The following is a 22428-nucleotide window of genomic DNA, read 5'->3' as shown; positions in this document are numbered from 1 at the left end:
CTCGGACTGAAAATGCATTTCTCACATAAAACCGATGTTTACATTCTCAGCACTCGTGATCTCTCTGTTTAAATGTGGTGTGTTTAGTCAAAGAGTACCCACAGTAAATAATCAGAGACTATGACTGTCTTGTCTACACAGCTGATGATAATAATCGTAACTTAGTGGCCATGCGTAAAATTATTTAAATGTTCAGGCAAAGATCTGTTATGTTCATTCCTAGTTGTCATTGTTGCTGTCAGAGGGAGTTCAGACGTGATATATTTATTTGATTAGTGTCCATATCCCAAAAGAACAATTATGCTGAATTTAAAATCTAATCATTCTCAATATAAATCTGATCAAGAACCATTACGGCACTTAGATTGGTTTGGCCAAACAACCCACGCAGAGCGGTCTTTAAAAAATGATATGACTAACTGAGGCTTTCCTGTGTATTATAACAACCGATCATAAGTATATGCTTAAAAGATATATGAAACAAAACGAAAACAAGCAGTGGCCCTACACTGCAAAGTGCCCGTTTTACTAGATAAAACAGTGTAGATAAAACACGCACAGAGATGGGGGAGGGGAGCGAGGGGAGCGGTGGCGGCAGAGTGGGAGGAATTGTGGGAGGGTGTGGAATGGGTCCCGGGAGATTTCGGGGTCAGCGCCGCTGGGTCGAGGGAAGGGCAGCCAGGGTCAACTCCCAGGAGCCCCTGTTGTGCCGAGGGCCCACGGCGCCACCGCGTGATTGAGTTACAAGCTCCGATATTGAGAACTAAATTATGAAGAGTGGGAAGCCTCCCTGCAGAGCTGCCCCGGGAACCAAACCGCCTCTGACCGGGCCATGAGGTGAGAGAGAGAGGGAGTCTGCGAGAGATTAGGGGTTTTAGACTTGTTGGCTGTGTGGGATTAAGGTTATTGTTTAGGTGAGATTAAAATCATTGGTGCACTCTAAGCCCTCTGGGGATGACAGCGTGGAGTTGGAATTACCTATCTCTGTTTTTCCCCTGCATTAAACCCACACCTGAAGAGAGATAAAGTGTTTTTCACTCACGGATACGATCTGAAGGTGTTGACCCATACAGCTTTGAGATGTACAAGTTCAAGCACAAAGCATACGTTTCTTGCATATTCATTCCAGTAACCTCTATGTCAACATTTGCAAACGTAGGCTCAATTATTTCAAACGGTTTCCCTATCCAATTAATATTGAAGTAAATATAATTGACGTAATTGTTTTTAGTAATAGGTGTTTACCCTTTCAACTGGTACAAAAACGGACACCTTTTGTACCAGTTGAAAGGGTAAAAACCTATTACTATATTTTGCCACTGGTAAAGGAGGTCTCATAGTGTAATTGTTTTTATTTAAATAATTAAATTACGGTACTTAAGTCCAGACCAGGTGAGATCAAACTGAGACTAAACATCATTTAGAAGACAAACCTTGATTCATTAGATACAATGCACATTCAATAAGATCTGTGAAAAGTAATATCGTTGAAGGTGGGCCTGTTATGCAAGTCAGAAGAAACCTCAAATTCAAAGCATGAAGTGACAGTTTGCCAATGATCGATGAGGATTAAAGATATAACATTTCACCTAAGATATGCACACTATTTAAAAGTATTCTCTGATATGAAGAATCATTGCTTCTTATATATTTGTTTTCCTTTTAGGGCAGTGTTATTGATGCATTTGTTGCATTCTTGTCATGATACAGTATTTCGTGGAATAGTTGGCCAACAATACCCTCCAAGAGGGGCTCGCCAGAACTCCCTCGAGTGGAGGCCCTGCTGCCAGCAGTGGTACGAGTGAGCAATTTGCAGGGCTGTACCACCTACGCTTAAAAATATGCGATCATGTGGGTACCGGAATGGATAACACCGCTTTTCGCTCAAATTCCACTTTATTGTGCTCAGTTCCCCAATCAACGCAGCTGAAATAAAACGTGAACCAGGAAGGGGCCGTTGTCGTCTCGCCAGCGAGTGTCATGAGAGTTGCACAATCTGTGGCCGCTGTGCTTGCTCACACTGGTGAGGGACGTGGCGTCGCCAGAAGCTTTGCAGAAGAAGGAAACTAGAAGGATGTGGCTGCGACTTGATACACAACTGCTGTCTTTGTGCCTCCTGGCAGGTAAAAAAAATTCGTATATTAATTTTGTTGAGAACAAATGGGACTTGCTGACTTGAGATGGTAAATGTTTTTCTCTTTGCAATGTGGTTTGCAAAGGCATCCCACGGCAATGAGAGATGCCCCGTCTCGATGGGCCTTCGCCTGGTTAGAAGACAGTGATCACTGCGGGTGGCCTAATATCCCCACAGTGCGATGATTTTGCGAGCGCTAAGTAAAATGTGTTGCGGACTGCTTATTTTGTCAAATAAAGCAGCAATGCTAACTCTGCCCTTTTTTTTATTAAATATATTTGTCCAGAGGTTGTTTGTGCAGCCTGTGTATAATGCAAGACTGTTAAGCCACTCTGCATCTAAACAATTCCTAGTGTGTGCTCTCTTGGGCATCACATTTAGTCGACTTTGGATAACTAAAAAGATGTTCAGTTCCTAATAAACGCTATATTTTGGTTTCATGGCTATTTAGACACAGTGCCTCATCTGCCACACTGCATCTTTTCCCTGATCGTGGCAGATTAATGGGAAACAACAGCATCAAGTGCTCAATTGTATCACCAGGTAGATGTGTACAAAGTTTAGCCAAATATGATGCTGTAAATTTAACAGGCACGTTTCCGCAGACACATGCATTCCAAGTGTGGTCATCTGTCCGGGTAGGGCGGCGCATTGTGCATTTTCTCTATCAACTCTTTTGGCATTCTTTGCTGCTGCTCTGGGCACCTACAGGAGCTGAAGATGCCTGCAGCAGTGAGTGGCGAAGCCCAGGCTTGGATGAATTTCGCAATTTTGTTTGCAAAATCGTTTCAGCCTGGCAATGTGGAGCTCTGCAAGTGGTGGTGGACGTGAGCATGGTGGCGGGGGAGGCAACCCTGAGCTGTAAAGTGACCCCGAGCAGCGAGCACATGGCCGTGAACTGGTACACCCGCTCGCCCAGGCAGTCCGACCGGGACAAGGTGCTCGTGTGTCACCCGGTGGTTTGGTGGCGGAGCCAGTACACCCGCACGTGCTCCAACGTGCACACGTACGTCGCTGATGACAACACCTTCGTGTTGAAGGTACGGGGCAAGACTCGTGGTCACTGTCAATCACCGATTTGCGATGCAGAACGAGTTTATTTTTTTTTCACGTGCCAAGATGTTTTGTTGTTGTTGTTGCTGGAGCATCATAGGTGCGTCGTTGAGGTTAATGGATGACGATGCTGCGTTCATCTTGGTCTAGTTTTAAGAAATTATATACATGCTGCTTAAGTGAAAGTTACAGTGAGAACGTGAAAGGGGACTATTATTTCCGCAACATATAAAAAGGCAAGGTTGGCTACTTCTGCTTCTTCAGCTGCAGATGTCGATTATGTGGCGACTCAAAATTTCAATTCCTCACCTTTAGACGTTATTTCTTGTTCACTCTTCCCCCCTCCCACGTTGTATTTATCAGAGCCACTTTCAATATTTAATTATTGAGCACACTTGACAAGCTCTTGACAAAGATCCCCCGTGTAGCCTACACAGACTGTTGGGGCAAGTGCTGTTAGCGAGCACCAATGAAGGCCGGCACGGCACATGAGGGGGTGGGTGGCAAGCACCATGTCTGACCACCTATGTCTCCCTAGTAGCGATGTTTACACACCGCACCAGGTACTCATTTGAGGCTGAGTCGACCTCAGGGGAGGCGCAGGACCGGTTCGGATAATCGTCACTGGTGGTGTTGGCCGTGAGCGGGAATCTAAGAATAAAGGAATCTAAGATCATCGGGTTCGTTGCACAGCATGATAGCCACTACACCACCACTCCCCACGATGCACCATAAACCACACACGTGTGAGAAGCGCATTCGATATATCAACCCTCAAAGCCAACACCAGAATCCCACGAGAAACTCGGCTGTTGTCTATGGCCGCTGTTTCCACCAGCTGTGAAAGGCAGCGACGACGACGGAAACCATCTATGCATTTCGAGAACCAAAAACAAAGATCCTCCCTAGACTGTTGAGGCAAGTGCTGTTCGCGAGCACCTATGAAGGCCGGAATGGCACACGACGGGGTGGGTGGCCAGCACCACGCCTGTCCGCTCCCTAGTGCTGATGTTTACTACACAACACAGCAGATACCTATGGGAGGCCCAGGACGAGTTCAGATAATCGTCACTGGTGTTTGGTGGCCGTGAGCAGATATCGAACTCGGGTCTTTGCCGGGTTTGTACCACAGCGTGCTGGCCACTACACTACCTCTCCACACACCACACACATCCGTGTAATACACACACACACGCGAGTCCCTAGAGTTAAACCCCAGACAGGCACAGAGCTGCTTTAATGTGGAACCATATCCAAGACAAACTAAAATGTGCCACCATTCTTAACGTATTTAAATGTCTGCAAACGGTACGGCTCGAGAGTATTCTACGTGAAACGGCCAAGTGCACCCATTAATCATGCGTGTGACTGCGGTGGGATGTTCATGTGCGCAACCCTGGCCGTCGTCCTCCCGTCCTTGACACTGAATGAATGTATTTAATGTGGTATATAAACGTAGGCTGCATACGTTGTAGATTTGAATGTATTAGTATAGGTTTCATTGCACGTTTGCTAAATATGTATCACTCGACACTCTGGACACCCTTGCAAACAAGATGGGATTTTACAGGTAAAATGTTTTCTTTCTTTCTATAAATAAAATATCAAGAGCCAAAAGATGGTGGCTATGCACGTCTATAATCCAGCACTGAAAGCAAGGGTTGGGGGATGACACATATTGTGAAACTCCCTTCCCATGGGCATCGGGGTCTCCATATCCTGGCTTGCTAGAATGCAGTACAGCAAGTGTGAACTAATCTCCATCTCTTGTAATCTGTTCGCATGCATTTTCTCTGTGGTACTCCAGTTCCCTCCAATATGTATAACCACCTCTTGATCCGGTGAGCTTGGGCAGAGCTTGGCCCATTGAAACGTGGTGCATGCCCGAACACACTGCCACCATCTGTAAGATGTCACTCCATCTGGCTTTAACATCCTGCATGCTCGGCGTGCATCTGGATCCCAAAGAGCAGCTTAGCAATAATCCGCAACATATGTCTCGCTTTTAAAAGTTGTCCACTGGCGCTCAGACCCACCTCTTTCTAATTAATTATTTCCTGCCACAAGACAGCAACGGATATATATATACATATATTTATCAATAATACAGGTCTTTTGGATCATTTTTGGATACAGGATAATTGTATGACTATTCTTTCCAACCTTCTACACCTCCTCCTTTGTAGTCTTCTTCCATATTGCTGCTCATGTAGATGCAAAGCAACAACTATAATTTCACATTTAGGTGGTCAAGCCTTATGAGCAGCGGAGTGTATTGCTGTGATATCTCCTTCGTATTTCTGGATCGTGCATTGCGTCATATGTTGTACTACGGCCTGTTCTGGATGACCACAGTTGCACACTGCTGGAGAGTTTTTAATTTTCTATTTGTGCATCAGGTATCCGCGGTTTAGGGTGGACTATGAGCGTCGTATAAAATCAAAACCAGGGATCTTCTGCGTTGGGTCTTTCACAAGGTGTTTGTTTGTGAGTTCTTTTGAACTACATTCAGTTCTCCAAGTCCTCTGCAGTGATTGTGGATCTATAATTGCCCTGGCTCACCTAAAGCCAAGTTCGATCACTGCCTTAGCGACATCCTTTCCTCCGACGATCTATGAACGGTCAACGATGGACCAACTCGTGTGTCAAGTTAGGATGTGGGCAGCACAAACTAAACACAAAAATAACTGCCTTTTGTGTTTAGTTTGTTGTACTTCCCCGCACTTCCGATTAAGATGGTTGGCTTCGTATGGTGCAAAAAAAACTTCAACATACATACATGGACCAAATAGTTGAGCTCAAATCTAAACATCAATTCAAATCACTCGGAACATTTCCAATCTCTTACGCGGATGTTCACATCATATTTGTCTGAGCACTATCTGCCAGACGACCACTCCGAAAAATCACCCTCGCAACTTTTGTCCGGATAAAATACACCACGTTGAAGTAGCTCAGAATATTTTAGAATCAGAATTTTTTAGACTGGAGGAATCCGATGAGCTATGAAGCTCGTTTTGACAGATGTCGAGTATGGGCGGGTCAGCAAGCTCCTAACCTCCACCCCCTCCTTCATTTCACTATCATGTGATGCCATAATCTGCGCAGTCAACTTGACCTCCACCTTAAACACAACACCGACACATTTATATCAGCCGGCTCCCCCGTCGCTGCAACCAGTGACTCTCTGCAGCAGCTGTTGCATCACAGTGCAACAGACACCGATTGGAATCCATCTTGTCCTCCTGACTCGAAACTGCATCACATGTCGCCTCCCCTGTAGCCATCAACAAGCTCGCGTATGCATGTTGAACTTCTTTCGCGCCGTACGTAGCTAACCATGCTCATCGAAGGTGCGGGGGAAGGACAAGTAACAAGCTCATCGTGGTCTCATACGCTTCATACATAAACAAACACATAAACTTCCCAGCTGACCACCCACTTTAACTCTGCTCTACACTAAATGCTCTTCTCCATCATAACCATGAGGCAACTTGGCACGATCACCTGGCCGACTCTTCGCACGCCCTTAAATTTTAGATTTTTTTCGAAAGATACAATTCTCCAGCATCATCACCACCACCATCAGGACATCACTTCCCGCCTGTCGTAATCAACCCGTGGCCATTCCTTCTTCTGCCCCTCATTCTAGTCTGCTGCCATTTTTAACAACCCAACACGTTATTGACCTAATCCCACGTTCAACAATAAAAAACCTCTGCCTTGGATCTCCTACCAGCCAGCGTCTTCACCTGAAGACGGCTGCTTGCGTTGTGGCCGAAACGTCGTGAGAATTATTTTATTATGTTTTATTTTTATTATTTTATTACTTCCCTTCGACGTGACTTTACCGAAAGAACCAAAAAGACAGCCAGCGTCTTTTAAGCATTGCGCCGGTGAACTTTCCAATAGTAGTTTCTCACGTTGCTCATCTGGTCAGTTGCCTCCACCACTTACCATGGGCCAAGTTACATCTCTACAATGGAAACCTGCCTCTTACCCAGAAGATTCTGCACACTTACCAAGACTTCACTCATAAAGATCACTGATTACATCAAAGCCTCGACCGCCTTGAGTTCCATCATCGCCACCCTAGTTGGCCTTGACACATCTTTTGACCCTTTAAACGACGGGTTTTTATGGTTAAACGTCAATAATCTGATTTCGCCATCGGTGGTGCAACTCTCAAGAGGCTCGCATATACCTCTCTGACAGAGGGTCCTACGTCAAGGTTGGCAAGTCCTCAATCCCAGCCGTCACGTCCACTGAAGGTGTCCCTCAGGGATCCATCCTGAGTCCTATACTTTTTTCACTCTCATCGATAGTCATGACATAAATGATCACACTTATGCCAATGAGACTCAATTATACTCCACTCTAACCTCCACTCAGAGCCCACTCAACCTTCCAAATTAGACCTCAACATCACAGCACTAGTTTTGGTCAAACTACCTCCGACTAAGCCCTGAAAAATCCGCAGACATTTTTCCGTGCACCAAGCAGCGGCTCACCATAGCGTCGCTCCGTCACAACCTACTCACTGCTGGCTCCACCATCAGTCTCTCAAATCATCTGAAAATCCTCGGTGTCACCTTGAACCACGTCCTAAACACAATGCGCACATGTAACCATCATCTCGGTGCCTCATGGCACATCCGCCAAATGTTGACCATAGCCGCAGTAAACACGCTGGCTTGTAGCATTGTCAGAGCTCATCTCTATTGCAACGCCTTCCTTACTCGGATATCTCAAGAACGTCTCGCCAAACTACAGCGGCTCCGAACAAATCTTGTCTCGTGCTGTCCTGGGCGTGAAACGCAGCCACTTGGCTCAGATGGCTTCTCTAAAAATGGTTGCACCGACTCCCCATAGAATCAAGGATACAGCGCAATGTCTGCTACCCTGTGGCACCGAGCTCTCTTTTAACGTCTCCCGCCATACCTTCACCCTTCTTACTCACCCCACTGACCATGGCAAACTGCCGCGTCCTACAGAGCACGTCTAATAATCCGCTCACCATGTCCAGAACCAGCACCGTCCTTGGCTGAGCGGCGCTTCACGGTAGCTGCACCGGCAGTCGTCTGGAACTCTCGCTCCCACCGCACATTCCCTTCATTCACACACCATCCACCTTCAAGCAGCAGCTCAAGGGGGGCGCCATAGTGGCGAGACGTTAACTACCTCATCTGGTATGGAGGAGGTGGTGGGTTTGATCCAGATCCTGACGACTGTATATTTAGAGTTTGCATGTTTTTCCCGTGGCCATGTGGATTTTTCCACGGATCCTCCCGTTTTTCTGACCACAATTAGAAACATGAGTTTAGAGTAAATGGCTGCTATAAATTTCTACATCTTCTTGGTTCTTTCGGTAAAGTCACGTAGAAGGGAAGTAATAAAATAATAAAACTAAAACATAATAAAACAATTCTTACGACGTTTCGGCCACAACGCAAGCAGCCGTCCTCAGGTGAAAACCAGGTCTGTCGAGGCGACAGCGTCTGAATGAAACAGAAAACGTGCTTGGAGCATATATATAAGCTGGGTTGGAAGGGGGGAAAAGGGCGCCTTGACAAAAGAATATGCATATCAAGAGGCATTTAGCATATTTATGGCAAATGCAGGTATGTGATTAGTACTACTCATGCCCGTGCATTATGCAGGACTAGCAACATCAAAGGGAGGGGATATGGGAAATGCAGGTATGTGAATAGTACTACTTATGCCCGTGCATTATACAGGATTAGCAGCATCAAAGGGAGGGGATAGGGGTAGCATTAATAAAGGGAAGGAGTGTTAATAGTATGTAGCTGCAGTAACTAAAACCACCACGTAAACAACTAAAGTATAAACTACATAGTATCATCATTATTCTAAATATACTCTACAATAGGCTGAGTTACTAACAGTAAGTAATACATTACAATTGTACGTCGTAAAAAATATATAATATGCTTCCATCTAAACTTTATTCTCTTACATCACACGAGTCTACACCGTACTATATACTGCCATAGACAAACCCAACATTAAATTATATACTGTATTGCTATAAACCACCCTTTACCTTATACATTGTAATATTTCACTATGTATTATTCTACCCACCCTAATGTATATCACACTGCTGTATATTGACTATACAATTACGATACTATATATTACTTTGTACATTGTATTAAGCATATAAATGTTATACTATTTGTTATTATACACTGTACCATTGACCGTCGTGTGAAAGATACTAAGAGGAAGCAACGAAATATGTCAATGGGTGAGTAGTGTGGGGAAAATTGCAGCGGAGCAAAGAATCCATTCCCTGCAGAGAATACAATGCCAGTGAGTGGAACGCGGTCTGAAAGTCACCGTAAACGTGAACACAATCAGTTAGGATCCGAAATGGTTTATTACGTCCTTCCAATGATTGCTAAGCCAGAATCCATCTTCTCGGTTGAAATTGTCTCTGTGTTTGTATATGTGGATCGCCTCATGAACGAATCTCTCATGGTAGCCAGATGGCTTGCTGTCTTGGAGAAGTCAATATCATGTGAGCCCACTGAATTGTAACAGTGATCTGCCACGGCTGAGGTGTTTGTCCTACCGTGTTTCAAGTCTGCTTTATGTTCACGGATGCGGTCCGAGACATGTCGTTTGGTTTCTCCAATGTAACTGCTACCACAGAGGCAACTTAGTTTGTAGACGCCAGGGTACTGTATGTCTGGAACCACATCTTTTACAGACGGGACCAGATCACGGATTTTATGTACTGTGTTGAATCAGACCTGGATCTTGTGTTTTATCAGGATTTTGGAGATCTTTTTTGTGACCCCAGAATAAGGAAACCACATCAAAACTGACAAACAGGATCCTTCTTGATGGTTGGAGTGATGGCTTTGCGGATTGTGTAGTCGGAGTAACCATTAGCCTTAAGAGCTTGGCGTACGTGTTTGAGTTCACTGGCAATGTGTTCCTGGTCGGATATGCATTGGGCTCTATGGTATAGAGTCTTGATGAGGGAATTCTTCTGGGATGGATGGTGGTGGGAATCCGGTTTTAGGTAAGCATCCGTATGGGTGGCTTTCCTGTAGACAGAGTGGCTCATTGAACCATCAGGTCTCCATTTAATTCGGACATCCAAAAAGGGTAGCTTGCCATCTTTTTCGACTTCCATGGTGAATCTGATGGCTGGGTGTATGGAATTGATGTGGTCGAAAAATTGGTCTAGAGCAGGCCGGCCATGTGGCCAGATGACAAAAGTGTCATCTACGTACCTCTTCCATAAGGTCGGGCGTAGAGTGGCAGTCTGGATGGCGTCAGTCTCAAATTTCTCCATGAACACGTTGGCTACAACCGGAGATAGGGGGGAGCCCATTGGGGTGCCCTCAGTTTGCTTGTAGAAAGTTCCATTCCAGGTGAAGTATGTATTGGTTAAGCAGTGTCTCACCAGGGGGGGTACCCCAGCGTTCAGTCCTTGATGAACCAAGTCTTCAATGATTGCGATGGTGTCAGGTACAGGAACTTTGGTGAATAAGGAAACCACATCAAAACTGACAAGCAGGTTGTCTGGGGACAGGGATATCCCCTTGATTGTCGATACCAGGTCAGTAGAGTTTAATACCGCAGAGGTGGTTTTTCCAGTGAAAGGCCGTAGGATTTCAGACAAAAAACGAGCCAGTTTGTAAGTGGGGGAGTTGATGGTAGAGACAATGGGACGAAAAGGTGTATCTTCTTTATGTATCTTTGGCAAGCCGTATAATCTTGGCGGCCTGGCTGCAGAAGGTTTCAACGAGAACTGTTTGGTCTGATCAATTAATGCGGTTGAAGCAGAAATGATTTTGTTGGTTTTAGAGACGAGGTTATTGGTGGGGTCTCTTTTTATTTTTGTATAGCTGCCATCGTTGAGTAGTTCTTGAATTTTGTTGTTGTAGTCTATTTTGTCCATTATGACAGTGGCATTGCATTTGTCGGCTGAGAGGATGACAATGTCATCCCTCTTTTTTAATTGAGCTAATTCAAAACGCTCATCTTTGCTGATGTTGCTAGCTGGCATCTTAGCGTTTTTGAGGATTGCAGAGATTTCAGATCTTGCTACGTCTGCAGCGATGTGACTCAGGCCCTTGAGAGCTACATCTACTCTAGCAATTATATCATTAACTGGTATGTGTCTAGGTGTGACTGCAAAGTTTAGTCCTTTAGCTAAAACGGATTTTAGACCTTCAGAAATAGAACTGTTACTGCGATTAATTACGACTTTGTTAACGTCTAGCTTTACAATGTGTGGGTCAGGTCTCTTGTGTGAGAGGCGGTTGAATTTGGAAATCAAGTTGTCCTTACATTTGGACGACATAGCGGCAGCTGAATAGGCATGAGTAGTACTAATCACATACCTGCATTTCCCATAAATATGCTAAATGCCTCTTGATATGCATATTCTTTTGTCAAGGCGCCCTTTTCCCCCCTTTCAACCCAGCTTATATATATGCTCCAAGCACATGTGCTGTTTCATTCAGACGCTGTCGCCTGACAGACCTGGTTTTCACCTGAGGACGGCTGCTTGCGTTGTGGCCGAAACGTCGTGAAAATTGTTTTATTATGTTTTATTTTTCTTATTTTATTACTTCCCTTCTACGCGACTTTACCGAAAGAACCAAGAAGATGAATCCCTGCAGTCACGAAAGCTTTAAATCGAAATTTCCACATGATAAGCCACTTAATTGAGCTATCATTGTGGCCATGTCGCTTCTGATAAAGAGCAATATAGCTCAGTGGGCCTTACCTGGTAAAATACAACATAGTTTAGTTTCAAGGCACACCTACTCAGGCTATATGCATATCATTTGTGATAATATGTGTGTCTTATAAATTGTATGTATTAGTGTTATATTATTTGTATTGTTAGTGTAGTGACATAGAATGGTCACTACTGTCGGCCTGTACGAAGGCTGGGGGCCCCAAGGGGGTGCCTGGGGGGTCACGTGGTGGAGGGATCCGGACCTTCTCAGAGGTGGGGGAAGTGACGCGTGGCCTGAAGAGAGCCAGCCACGCCGGGGCGGAGCCAGCCACGCCAAAGGAGATATAAGCGTGGTGTGAACGCAGAGCGAGGCTGTTGTACTGTACTCCGAAGTGAAGACATCATGGGTCGTCGTCCTGGGCCAGGCAGGCCGTTGCCTGCCTGGTCCAGTCTGTGTCGCGTTCCAGAGTGTTAGTGAGTTGAGGAAGGTGGTCACCACCTCATGTACAGTGTTATATTACTTACCGTTTAATAAATAGTGTTGCCTCCAAGCTGTGTGTGTGTGTGCACCTAATTCGAACCCACTACATTTGGCGTCAGAAGGTGGAAAAATAAATATTGCTAGGTGTTATCCTAGGGAAGTAAAATGGGCACACGAAAAACTAATATAAAACTCACCTGGACGCCTTTGTACAACGGGGACGGTGTGACGACCATCCTTCGGACAGCCCCGGGGATGGCAGCCCCGGTGAAAGAGAGAGAGAGATGGCGCTGCACGCGGAGCGGCGGGACTGGCATCGCACTGCTGCTTCCCCGCCATCGGGAACGGAGCGACGAAGCTGCGGGGAGAGGACACCATCGTCGCTGCGGGGGCTGGCGGGGGAGGCCCGGGCATGCGGGCCACGCGGTGGGCCCGCCATTTCGGCGGCTGGTCGGGGCGCGGTTCCCGCCAAAACGCCGCTCCCGCCAACTCGGCGGCTGGTCGGGGTGTGTTTCCCGCCAAAACGCCGCTCCCGCCAACTCGAGGGCTGCTCGGGTCGCGGTTCCCGCCAAAACGCAGCTCCCGCCAACTCGGCGGCTGCTCGGGTCGCGGTTCCCGCCAAAACGCCGCTCCTGCTGCCGAAATGCTGCTCCCGCCGACATCAACGCCTGCAGAGGGGGAGTTCCAGTCTTCTGCTCGAGCGCGAGAGGTGGATGGGTTCGCAAGAGCAGGCCGTGTTCACCATGAAAGATTCTTCGGGCCGTCCCAGTGGTCCACCTTGCCGCCCTCCGCTATTCACAGTTTGCCAGGCGAGTCGTGACATGACAAGCACCCGGCCCCAAGAAAAATAATAATATCTTCACCCATCTTGTGTGTGCCGGGTTGCAATCGCGTGTGCTTTTTTTAACTCGCTGGTTTGCGGAGCGTGTTCGTCCGGTTGTGTGCGTGATAAATTGACGCGGCGACCATGCGGGTTTCTGCTTGTAACAAGTGTTGTTGTTAATTACGGCGTCGAGATCGGTATCTTCTGGGTGTAGTTAATGATTAATTCATTATCGGGTGTCCCGAGCTCTGTTGATATCCTGTAGGTTGCGTGTTAATGACTCGTGTTGTTACATCGTTTTGTTGCGAAATCGCCATTGTTATTGTGTATACTGTATGGAGTTTCGCTCGTGATTGTCACGTGTAACTGTAAGAAACTTTGATCGTCATTGTTGCCAAGGTACAGACCGTATGGAGCTTTGCTTGGAATTGTTAACAGTGTATGGACTGTTGAGTACTTGCTTGTGATTATTTACTATGTACGGATTGTCTGGAGTATTGATTGTGTGTGTTGCCATGTGGGGACTGGATGGAGCATTGCGCAAAATGATTGACTGTACGAATTTCATATACTGCATATACTGTATTAATCAATTCGGCGATTCTTGGGGTTTGTGTATAGTTTTTTTGCTCTCAAAATTCGAATGCCTGAGTCCCATGGTTAATGTTGAAGGGGTTTTTGAAATGACAGGTTCGGTGTGTTTCAACCTCACTGGTTGGCTCCTGTCCGTTGTTGCACAGATGATGTCTTTTGTGCGGGAATGCCCCTTGTGTTCTACATCGATTGGGGGTGCGTTTCCGTTAATTGCTGTCAAATTGCGTTGCTCTCTCCACTCGGTTGGTACAGCTGCATGCTGCAATGCGAGTCTCGGAGATGATGTGTATGGATACGGGATGTGAGGTGTATTGTTGTGTCCATTGAATATTCGGGATCGTCACAAATTGTGCGTACCTGTTTGGCATTGGATCAGTTCTGTGGGAGATCATAATTCAAATTGTATGTGTTGTGATGGTGTTAAATTGCGATGGTGACATGCTGCCAGGGATTTTGAATTGTGGTGCTGGCTGTCACTTATCTTGGGGCGCAGATCCTGACCAGGATGGCCCAGTGAGAGTTGCGTGTCTAACACAAACATTGTGGTCCCGTCATGCTGTGTCTGACGGCTTGACCTGACAGCCCGGAGATTGAGACACTCCGTGGCTTGTCTAGCCTAGTGGGCTGTGCGCTCACATGGCTCAGAGAGTGTGGTCCCGTCATGCTGTGTCTGACGGCTTGACCTGACAGCCCGGAGATCGAGACACTCCGTGGTTTGTCTAGCCTAGTGGGCTGTGCGCTCACATGGCTCAGAGAGTGTGGTCCCATCATGCTGTGTCTGACAGCTTGACCTGACAGCCCGGAGATCGAGACACTCCGTGGTTTGTCTAGCCTAGTGGGCTGTGCGCTCACATGGCTCAGAGAGTGTGGTCCCGTCATGCTGTGTCTGACAGCTTGACCTGACAGCCCGGAGATCGAGACACTCCGTGGCTTGTCTAGCCTAGTGGGCTGTGCGCTCACATGGCTCAGAGAGTGTGGTCCCATCATGCTGTGTCTGATGGCTTGACCTGATGGCCCGGAGAGTGAGACACTCCGAGGTGCGTTGAAACAGTGGGCTGGAGATTTGTAAGGTTCAGGTGGAGTTGTCCTGTTACGTTGGGACTGTATCCCTCAGTTGTTAGGGGGCATGTTGTGCAGTGAGTGAATGATGGGTCGTCTCAGCTTGGTCGGTACAGCTATATGCTGCGATGCGAGTCTTGGAGAGAGACTGGGTCGTCTCAGCTTGGTCGGTACAGCTATATGCTGCGATGCGAGTCTTGGAGAGAGACTGGGTCTCAGCTCGGTCGGTACAGCTATATGCTGCGATGCGAGTCTTGGAGAGAGACTGGGTTAAAATCCCCCCGATATGGCCGACGCGTGCTACTGGTTGTGACGCCGCGTCGGAAAGGCGGTGGGGTGGTAACATGGAAATTCCCCCCCCGATATGGCCGACGCGTGCTACTGGTTGTGACGCGGCGTCGGAAAGGCGGGGGGGTGCTAACGGGTGACTGTCATGTCCGAAGAGCGGAGGCGAGTGTTCGTTGAGTGATGCCTCAGGAGGGTTTGGTTCTCGTCACAGGAGGCAGTATCTACCTGGCACCTTGGAGTCGCCGGTTATGCCGACCGGCTATGGACTGGGGGGGGAGTGGAGCATGCGTCAGCTACTCCTGCTCCTCCTGTTCTGACTCCTGGGGGGAGGGGCCGTGCCCTTTGGGCCACTTCTGGTTCCCCAGGCCCAGCCACATGGACTCGTTGAAGACTGGCTGCTCTACATGCCTCTCAGACTCCTTGCTCATTGCCTACGCCGTCATTCCAATGGCCACACTCACATGTCAGTGCATGCGTGATTCTCACGGGGGGGGGCTGTGCTTGAGCGTAAGTGGGTTAGCCAGTTTTCATGTATATTTGTTGTTAATTCCCCGTTTTCTATGCGGTTCCCTTTTACCCTCGTCGATTCTGTATATATTACGTGATTGTGTTTCTTATCGGTCGCCGGTCATTTATTGATGTTGATGGTTCGGAGGCACACCTTTTCGATGTTTCACAGTTGTGTTACAGCTGGGGACGGCTGTGTGTTTATACAGGGGGGGGGTGATGTAGTGACATAGCATGGTCACTACTGTCGGCCTGTACGAAGGCTGGGGGCCCCAAGGGGGTGCCTGGGGGGTCACGTGGTGGAGGGATCCGGACCTTCCCAGAGGTGGGGGAAGTGAGGCGTGTCCTGGGAAGGGAGGCGTGGCCTGAAGAGAGCCAGCCACGCCGGGGCGGAGCCAGCCACGCCAAAGGAGATATAAGCGTGGTGTGAACGCAGAGCGAGGCTGTTGTACTGTACTCCGAAGTGAAGACATCATGGGTCGTCGTCCTGGGCCAGGCAGGCCGTTGCCTGCCTGGTCCAGTCTGTGTCGCGTTCCAGAGTGTTAGTGAGTTGAGGAAGGTGGTCACCACCTCATGTACAGTGTTATATTACTTACCGTTTAATAACTAGTGTTGCCTCCAAGCTGTGTGTGTGTGTGCACCTAATTCGAACCCACTACATTAGCAACAGCTCACCACCTGGCTGCCTTCTCGCTTGTCCGTGATTTCTTACCGCACTGAGTTGTTCTCCCCGAGAGCGAACAGAAACTTTGGCGGCGCATTACGAGGCTCAATCATGAAATGAAATCGAGTAAGAAACATAGAAAGTCTTTGCTCTGTCACAGGTGCCGAAGGTGACAAGGGAGTGGTATGGGCATTACATGTGTCTCGTGGAGACCTGGCGCTGGATAATCCTGGGGCCGATGTGGACATTTGTGGAAAATGCCAGCGCAGAAGTCGTGCTGATGAGTAGAGGTGGGTGAAGTGGAGGGATTAATCTGAAAAATATAGATACGATCTTAAAACTTCTTTGTTGCGGATCTATCTGGAACTGGGAGTCACGTCACTAATTTGACATCACTACCGTGTTTTTTATGTAGCATTAGTTAACGTCACGTTATATAATATAATATAACAATGTAACTATTCCATTAGACCTCCTTTGCCAGTACCAAAATGTAATAATAGGTGTTTTCCCCTTTTTTCTCGCAACAAAACTGAAACCTGTTTACAAGGAATCATGTGTGCATTAACCACAATACTTGTGGTCAAAATGCAAACAAAAACACACTGATAACATATGCATTGCCCTTTAAACTGATTGGTCCACACCAGAGATGGCTTTCTTTTGAGCCTTGTCTCAATTGGTTACTATTTGCGAAAACGCAAATAGTAATGCACTATTCCTCTGGTCTAGCACCAATTGAGACGAGGCTCAATAGAAAGCCATCTCTGGTGTGGACCAATCAGTTTCAAGGACAATGCATATATTATCAGTGTGTTTTTTTTGCATTTGATCACAAGTATTGTGGTTAATGCACATATGATTCCTTGTAAAAAGGTTTCAGTTTTGTTGCCAGAAAAAAGGGGAAAACCCCTATTATTAATGTAACTATCTGAAAATCCGAAAAGGTCCCCTATAATCCAAAACTCCTAAATCCGATTTTTAAAAAAATATTTTAAACTCTGGTGACAACTAATTATGGAAGATATCTTCAGATCACTTCTCAAAGGTCAAGAGTGACCATGTGAAAGACTAATAATACATTTTAAAACATGTAAATAGTATAAATCTTGACTTAAAGCTTTCGTGACTGCAGGCATTCATATTCTTGGGTCTTTTGGTAAAGTCACGAAGATAGGTTCAAATAAAAATTTTTTTTTAAAAAACTGCGACGTTTCGATCGCAACACAAGCAATCGTCGTCAGGAGAAAAAAATTGCTTAAAAAATTAGTATTCTTTGTTTTTTCGACTTGACTTTACTGAAAGAACCAAGGAATATGAATTCCTGCAGTCACGAAAAGTTTTAAGTCAAAATTTATGGAAATAGTATTTTAAAAAGCTAATCAACATTTGGTTGTCTGTCACAGGTAGAAACCTTCAGCAACCAAGGAATGTGACAAAAAGTAAGCCGTTTTCATGAATTCATATATAAACATTTTGCACTGTTTCTCTTCCAAGTGTAACTGAAATATTATTTTTTCTACCAACAGATAGAAATATTCAGCCATCAGTGGAAACTTCAACAAGTAAGCTAGTCTAACATCTAGAAATGCTCAATTTGTTAAATACACTTAAATAATTTCTTGAAATGTTTCTTAGTAAGTGTAAATGTCACAGAAGAATATTTTCATTCCGATTCCGTGCACCTCGTCCTTTTAAAAATCCATGACACGTGGCATACAGTCATCACGCTCACGTCGGCACCATGCTTAGATGTACGCTCATTTACCCAGGACAGCCTGGCTGAGTCTCAAGACTCTTCATCATGAGGGCCTGCCAAATGTATAAAGCGGGGGAGTGATGTTGCTGTGTGTAACCCCGATTGAGTAATTTGCAGGTAATTTTATCATTGGAATGTTTTGGCCAATACCCAGATACACTGTATTTATTCAGTTTTATCGACGATCATGATTTATTACGGAATAACCACCATGTCTTTGTGCTCCACCCTGTATGTGATAGGCATCGTGCAAGTGAACAACACGGGCAATGAAACGCAGTCACTTGTGCCCACTGTGTTGCTGTGCGGCAGCCTGCTTCTGACAGTGGCAGCATTACCCTGTGTGTGCTGCTGTGTCATGAAGAAACTGCCATTGCGAAAAGGTAAAACACCTTCATCGTTATCAGTGTGGCCCGTCCTGTGATGTCTTTATGGAATGAGCCGTTTGGTTTGGTTGTGTCAGGGAAATGTCAGTCAGTGGCCTGGTGGGTTTGGTGGCACCTTTTGCAGCACTTAAGGTCAGGGTATAATCAGTGTGTTAAGCAGCTCGCTCCTAGCCGTGAGATTGTGAGCTCAAATTCCAGCCAGGTTCAATTCGGCTCCTGATCTCAGGCCCGCTAATGGAGCTGATCGTTGCACAAACATGTATGTGATCGTGAAGAGACGTTTGGCTTGATTTTCTGTTACTTTAGCCACTGTGGTGCTCGTAGGGTAAAGTGAACTGCACGTTGTGCGACTGTGTGGCTGCATGAAGCCAAAATACATTTCCTAAAAAGACCCCAAGGTGTCCGACCAGGCGGCCGACGTGACACATTTCCATAGAGTGCCCTTGACCGAGAACCAACGGCCTTCTAATGCGGCGCTAAGCGCACCATCATGGAAAATCACGCTAGCCTCTGGACACAATTGCACATAATACGCAATCAAAACAACACGTCAAAAGCATGGATGCCTCGAGACTAGACCAACGTGTACAATGACATTTTTACTCTGTCACGTGACATCAGTTGCAATATAATTTTGTTTTTCTGAACAGATGAAGAATCATCAGTGGATCAGCCAGAACAGTGAGTCCAATCAGAGTCTAACAAAGAGACTAAAAGCCACAATCAATCACCATCCATCTCCAGAGCCCACCCACGCCACTCCAGTCCTGAAATAACACAAAGAGGACTTCCCCCATAAATGATCAAAAATTGCTTTTATGAAATAACAAGTGAATAATGTTGAATTTTGTTCTATTCTTCAGTTTGAGTGACAAAGAAAAGGAACATCCAGAAAACATGTACGATAAGCCTCAAGGTAAATGGCCAATGGTAATTTCAATCAAATGTACGCACATTAAAATCACACTTGTAAAACGCGTCATAGTCATAGAGGAAATGTGTGCTTCCCACTGATGTTTTCTTGTGATTGTGGCCGGCTCTGTGCAGGCCCTAAAGCGCCCACCCTTGCCGTTGTCGCTAAGGAAGGTAAGGTCCTACGAACGTGCAACACGCCTGTAAATAACGCCCTTTACATTTAAGTGACGTTAAACTTGTAAAAAAACACAAGTTATGCCCTGTTACTCATAGAATTCATCAAGTGCTGTATATATTACCGTTCCATTGTGAGCTTTCATGCATTGTGAGCTAAAAACATTTAAAGGACTGCAGTGGCAATAATATTTTAATTTAAAAAAAGACACTAATTTGAAGCCCTTCTTTCTTTGCCCGCAGATCGCAGCGAGTACGTTGAGATGTCAAGTTGCAGTGCGCACGTGGATAAAAACGATTACCAGGTGATGGGACCTCACATTTGCAAACCGTCACTTAGCAACTATTTAAACAAATGATATAGCATCTGGCTGTGATTCGCAAAAGCAGGTCATCACCCCACAGGATTAATTAGGCACAGGATCATTTGTTTGGGTTGTGCCGTGCTTTCCCCCTGCGTTTTTCCTGTGTAGTGAGCAGTTCAAGTGGTTGGCCCACAATTTGGGGGCTCAGAAAAATGTAACTGCACGATATTTTTTGGTATGGAAATACAACACGGTTGTGGCATATGGTTTTCATTGTTGCCACTGTTAATGTATTGTTGTTATTATTCTCGTGTTGTTTTGTAACAGTGCATGAAGGTTGTCTTAAAAATTGTCATGTATAATATGTTCGAAGGTCTATTTTATGAACATTCTTGATGATATTACTGTTTTACTGCCGACACTATATAATAACTGTATCGACAACATGGTTACGTGATTGTGTGGCTTGACATTGAGGAAACTGCACACGCTTTTTCCGAGAGAAAAAACGCTCGACAGAGTGGCACTCACGTGGTTGGCTTTGCCGTTGGGGTGGATGCTGGTTTAAGGAAACTCATTTTGTGAAGGACTTTACCTCTCTGCCTGTCAGAGCTGGCACAACAGTTAACGCTGCTCTGATGAATATGTGTATTGGCTGCTTCCCCTGGTTTTTTTTTTGCCAAAGAATTAACAACACTGGAGAAAATTAGCATTTGAACCTGCTGTACCGTCGATAAGGGCCATTGTTTGCCTCATTTATCTCGTAAATAAAGCGGTAATATATTTTCGTCACGTATCATCGTCACTACATTGGCTCGAACAAACACATGAGAAATGCACAAGCAAACAAGTGAGTTTCCGGTAACGGATCGGGCACGTACGGTCGGTGCCGGAGACAACTATGCTCCTCATGGAGGCGTAGGAGATGGGGTTGAGGTCCTCGCGGTCCAGCTGTAGCCCCGTGGTGCGAATCTTTCCGGACGCGGTGTTGATTCGGTAGAAAGGGTTCGGCGGATCGATGGCGTACACGAGCGTGCCGTTCTCATTAAGGTCCGGGTCGGCCGCCGACACCTGTGGCGAGAGCAGTCGTGCCGTGACGTTCGCTCGTGGGTACCCCCCCCCCCCGCCGTGCCACCTCCCCATGGCACCTCGTCAACAGCGGCACTTAATTAAACCGCCGCTCTTACTTCCAGTGATGCGGCATTGTGTTCCCCGTTCGTGGAGAAAGAACTGCCATTTCCATAATTTTTGCTTATCGCCTGTGGCAGACGTGGTTAATTCAGTCCAGATAAACCCCATTAATTAGGGCTCATGCAACCTACGGGTGCCGCCGCTTACGTGAGGTAAACAATAGCGAGCAGACGACACCTTCTCTGCACAAACGGGGCCCTCGTCCTGCTGCCGCCGGGTTTTTTTTTGTCCGCCCAGCACGACGGCGCATTTTATGTGTTGTGCATCGTGTTCGATTTTGAGCAATACACTGAGGAAATGTAATGTGTGAGATAATTCATAGTCAAATAGACGAATGAACTAGCAAATGGATTTAAGTTCAATTAAAGTGGCTGATCACATCATTGATTCAGTCAACAAAGCAATAAAAAAACATAATTAGCTAATGAAGACTTATGTAGTATCAGCCACATGTGCATCCAGTTTAAGTGGTTTTACAGAGACTTGGCGAGAATGTCCAAGCCCTGAATCAATAAAAAGTATTCTCTTCTGAATATTAAACCCAACTACATTTGTCCACATGCAATGGCCGTAATATGTTGCCTTGGTAAGTTTGTCAAGGCAATGATATTCTGCTGGAATGAGTTTAAGGGCAGTGTCCCGATTATAGCCCTGAGCTAGCGATGGAAATTACACATTCCTGTTGTGGGAGTGAGTTTTCCCATTGAATAATCACCGTAGCGCCACAGTGGTAACATTTTACCGACCGCTAATGGGTTGATGGACCGAGCCAACCCCCCGACCGGGATTTAGACCTTGTGGCCTTTCCGTTGCGAGCCGCTGAGCGACCGCGCTGGAACACTGTTGCCCTGGGGGAACTGATTGCAGGAGGGTAGAGACCACCCCTCCCCCCGTCCTCGTGTGACCCTTGTGACGGTGCCTCTGCTGCATGTGGGCAGTGGCGGCGAGTGGCGACGAGCGGCGGTGGCGCACCGTGAAGATGTCGGTGCCGCCCGGTGTATTCTCCACGATGGTGACGGCGTAGGGCAGGTCTCTCCACGCGGGATCGTTGTCGTTCACGTCCAGCAGTGTGATGTTCACCTGCCATACCGGGTTAGCCAAGTTATGGAACACACAGCATTGAATTTATGAAAGGCACACAGCCTAATTTTTCCAACACCCATAAACGTGTGATGCATGTGCGATTGGAACAGTTGTAAGAGCAGGCCCATCCTCCCAGCTGATGTTTTGCTGTACTGGAGCTGGGTGTGGTTATTTTCTGTGACTGGGCTGTACGTTTTATGTAATTTTCCAAGGCATACACTGTAGATAGAGGATATAATAACTGGGAATTTTCCGAGTGAAAGCATTTCTGAAATTGGGCCAAT

At 46.4% G+C, this 22428-nt stretch overlaps 2 protein-coding genes across 3 annotated transcripts in view; one reads left to right on the top strand and one right to left on the bottom strand.

The window, feature by feature from the left end:
• CDH23 (cadherin related 23) overlaps positions 1-22428 on the bottom strand; it is a 264190-nt gene that overhangs the window by 127785 nt on the left and 113977 nt on the right. Inside the window, exons 22-23 of the mRNA XM_078597759.1 lie at positions 22034-22141; positions 20752-20941 (exon numbers count right to left, since the gene is read on the bottom strand). Of these exons, the coding sequence (XP_078453885.1) occupies positions 20752-20941; positions 22034-22141 (298 nt within the window). The remainder of the gene's footprint in view (positions 1-20751; positions 20942-22033; positions 22142-22428) is intronic.
• On the top strand, positions 1313-20658 carry LOC144720735 (uncharacterized). 2 transcript variants are annotated; one of them, XM_078597756.1, is made up of 10 exons: positions 1313-2123; positions 2927-3174; positions 16492-16621; positions 17738-17773; positions 17861-17896; positions 18333-18473; positions 19127-19157; positions 19340-19392; positions 19524-19562; positions 19809-20658. In XM_078597756.1, exons 1-10 carry the CDS (start codon positions 2075-2077, stop codon positions 19922-19924), a joined length of 879 nt encoding a protein of 292 aa, XP_078453882.1. In that variant the 5' UTR covers positions 1313-2074; the 3' UTR covers positions 19925-20658. The 2 variants fall into 2 exon arrangements, with proteins under 2 accessions (XP_078453882.1, XP_078453881.1); XM_078597755.1 differs by having other exon boundaries at positions 1313-3174.

This window comes from Lampetra planeri, chromosome 9 (genome assembly GCF_965212315.1).
Source record: "Lampetra planeri chromosome 9, kcLamPlan1.2.h2, whole genome shotgun sequence".
In the NCBI taxonomy this organism is placed as follows: Eukaryota; Metazoa; Chordata; class Hyperoartia; order Petromyzontiformes; family Petromyzontidae; genus Lampetra; species Lampetra planeri.
The sequence above is the reverse complement of the archived record's forward strand: the minus strand, read 5'-3'. Positions and strand labels throughout refer to the sequence as shown.

Bases quoted from the DNA above. Each gene is read 5' to 3' on its own strand.
- LOC144720735 (XM_078597755.1), top strand. From the start codon at position 2,638: ATGGGAAACAACAGCATCAAGTGCTCAATTGTATCACCAGGTAGATGT. The intron at 17,774-17,860 runs GTAAGCCGTTTT...TTCTACCAACAG, and splicing joins ACCAAGGAATGTGACAAAAA to ATAGAAATATTCAGCCATCA. The intron at 18,474-19,126 runs GTAAAACACCTT...TTTTCTGAACAG, and splicing joins GAAACTGCCATTGCGAAAAG to ATGAAGAATCATCAGTGGAT.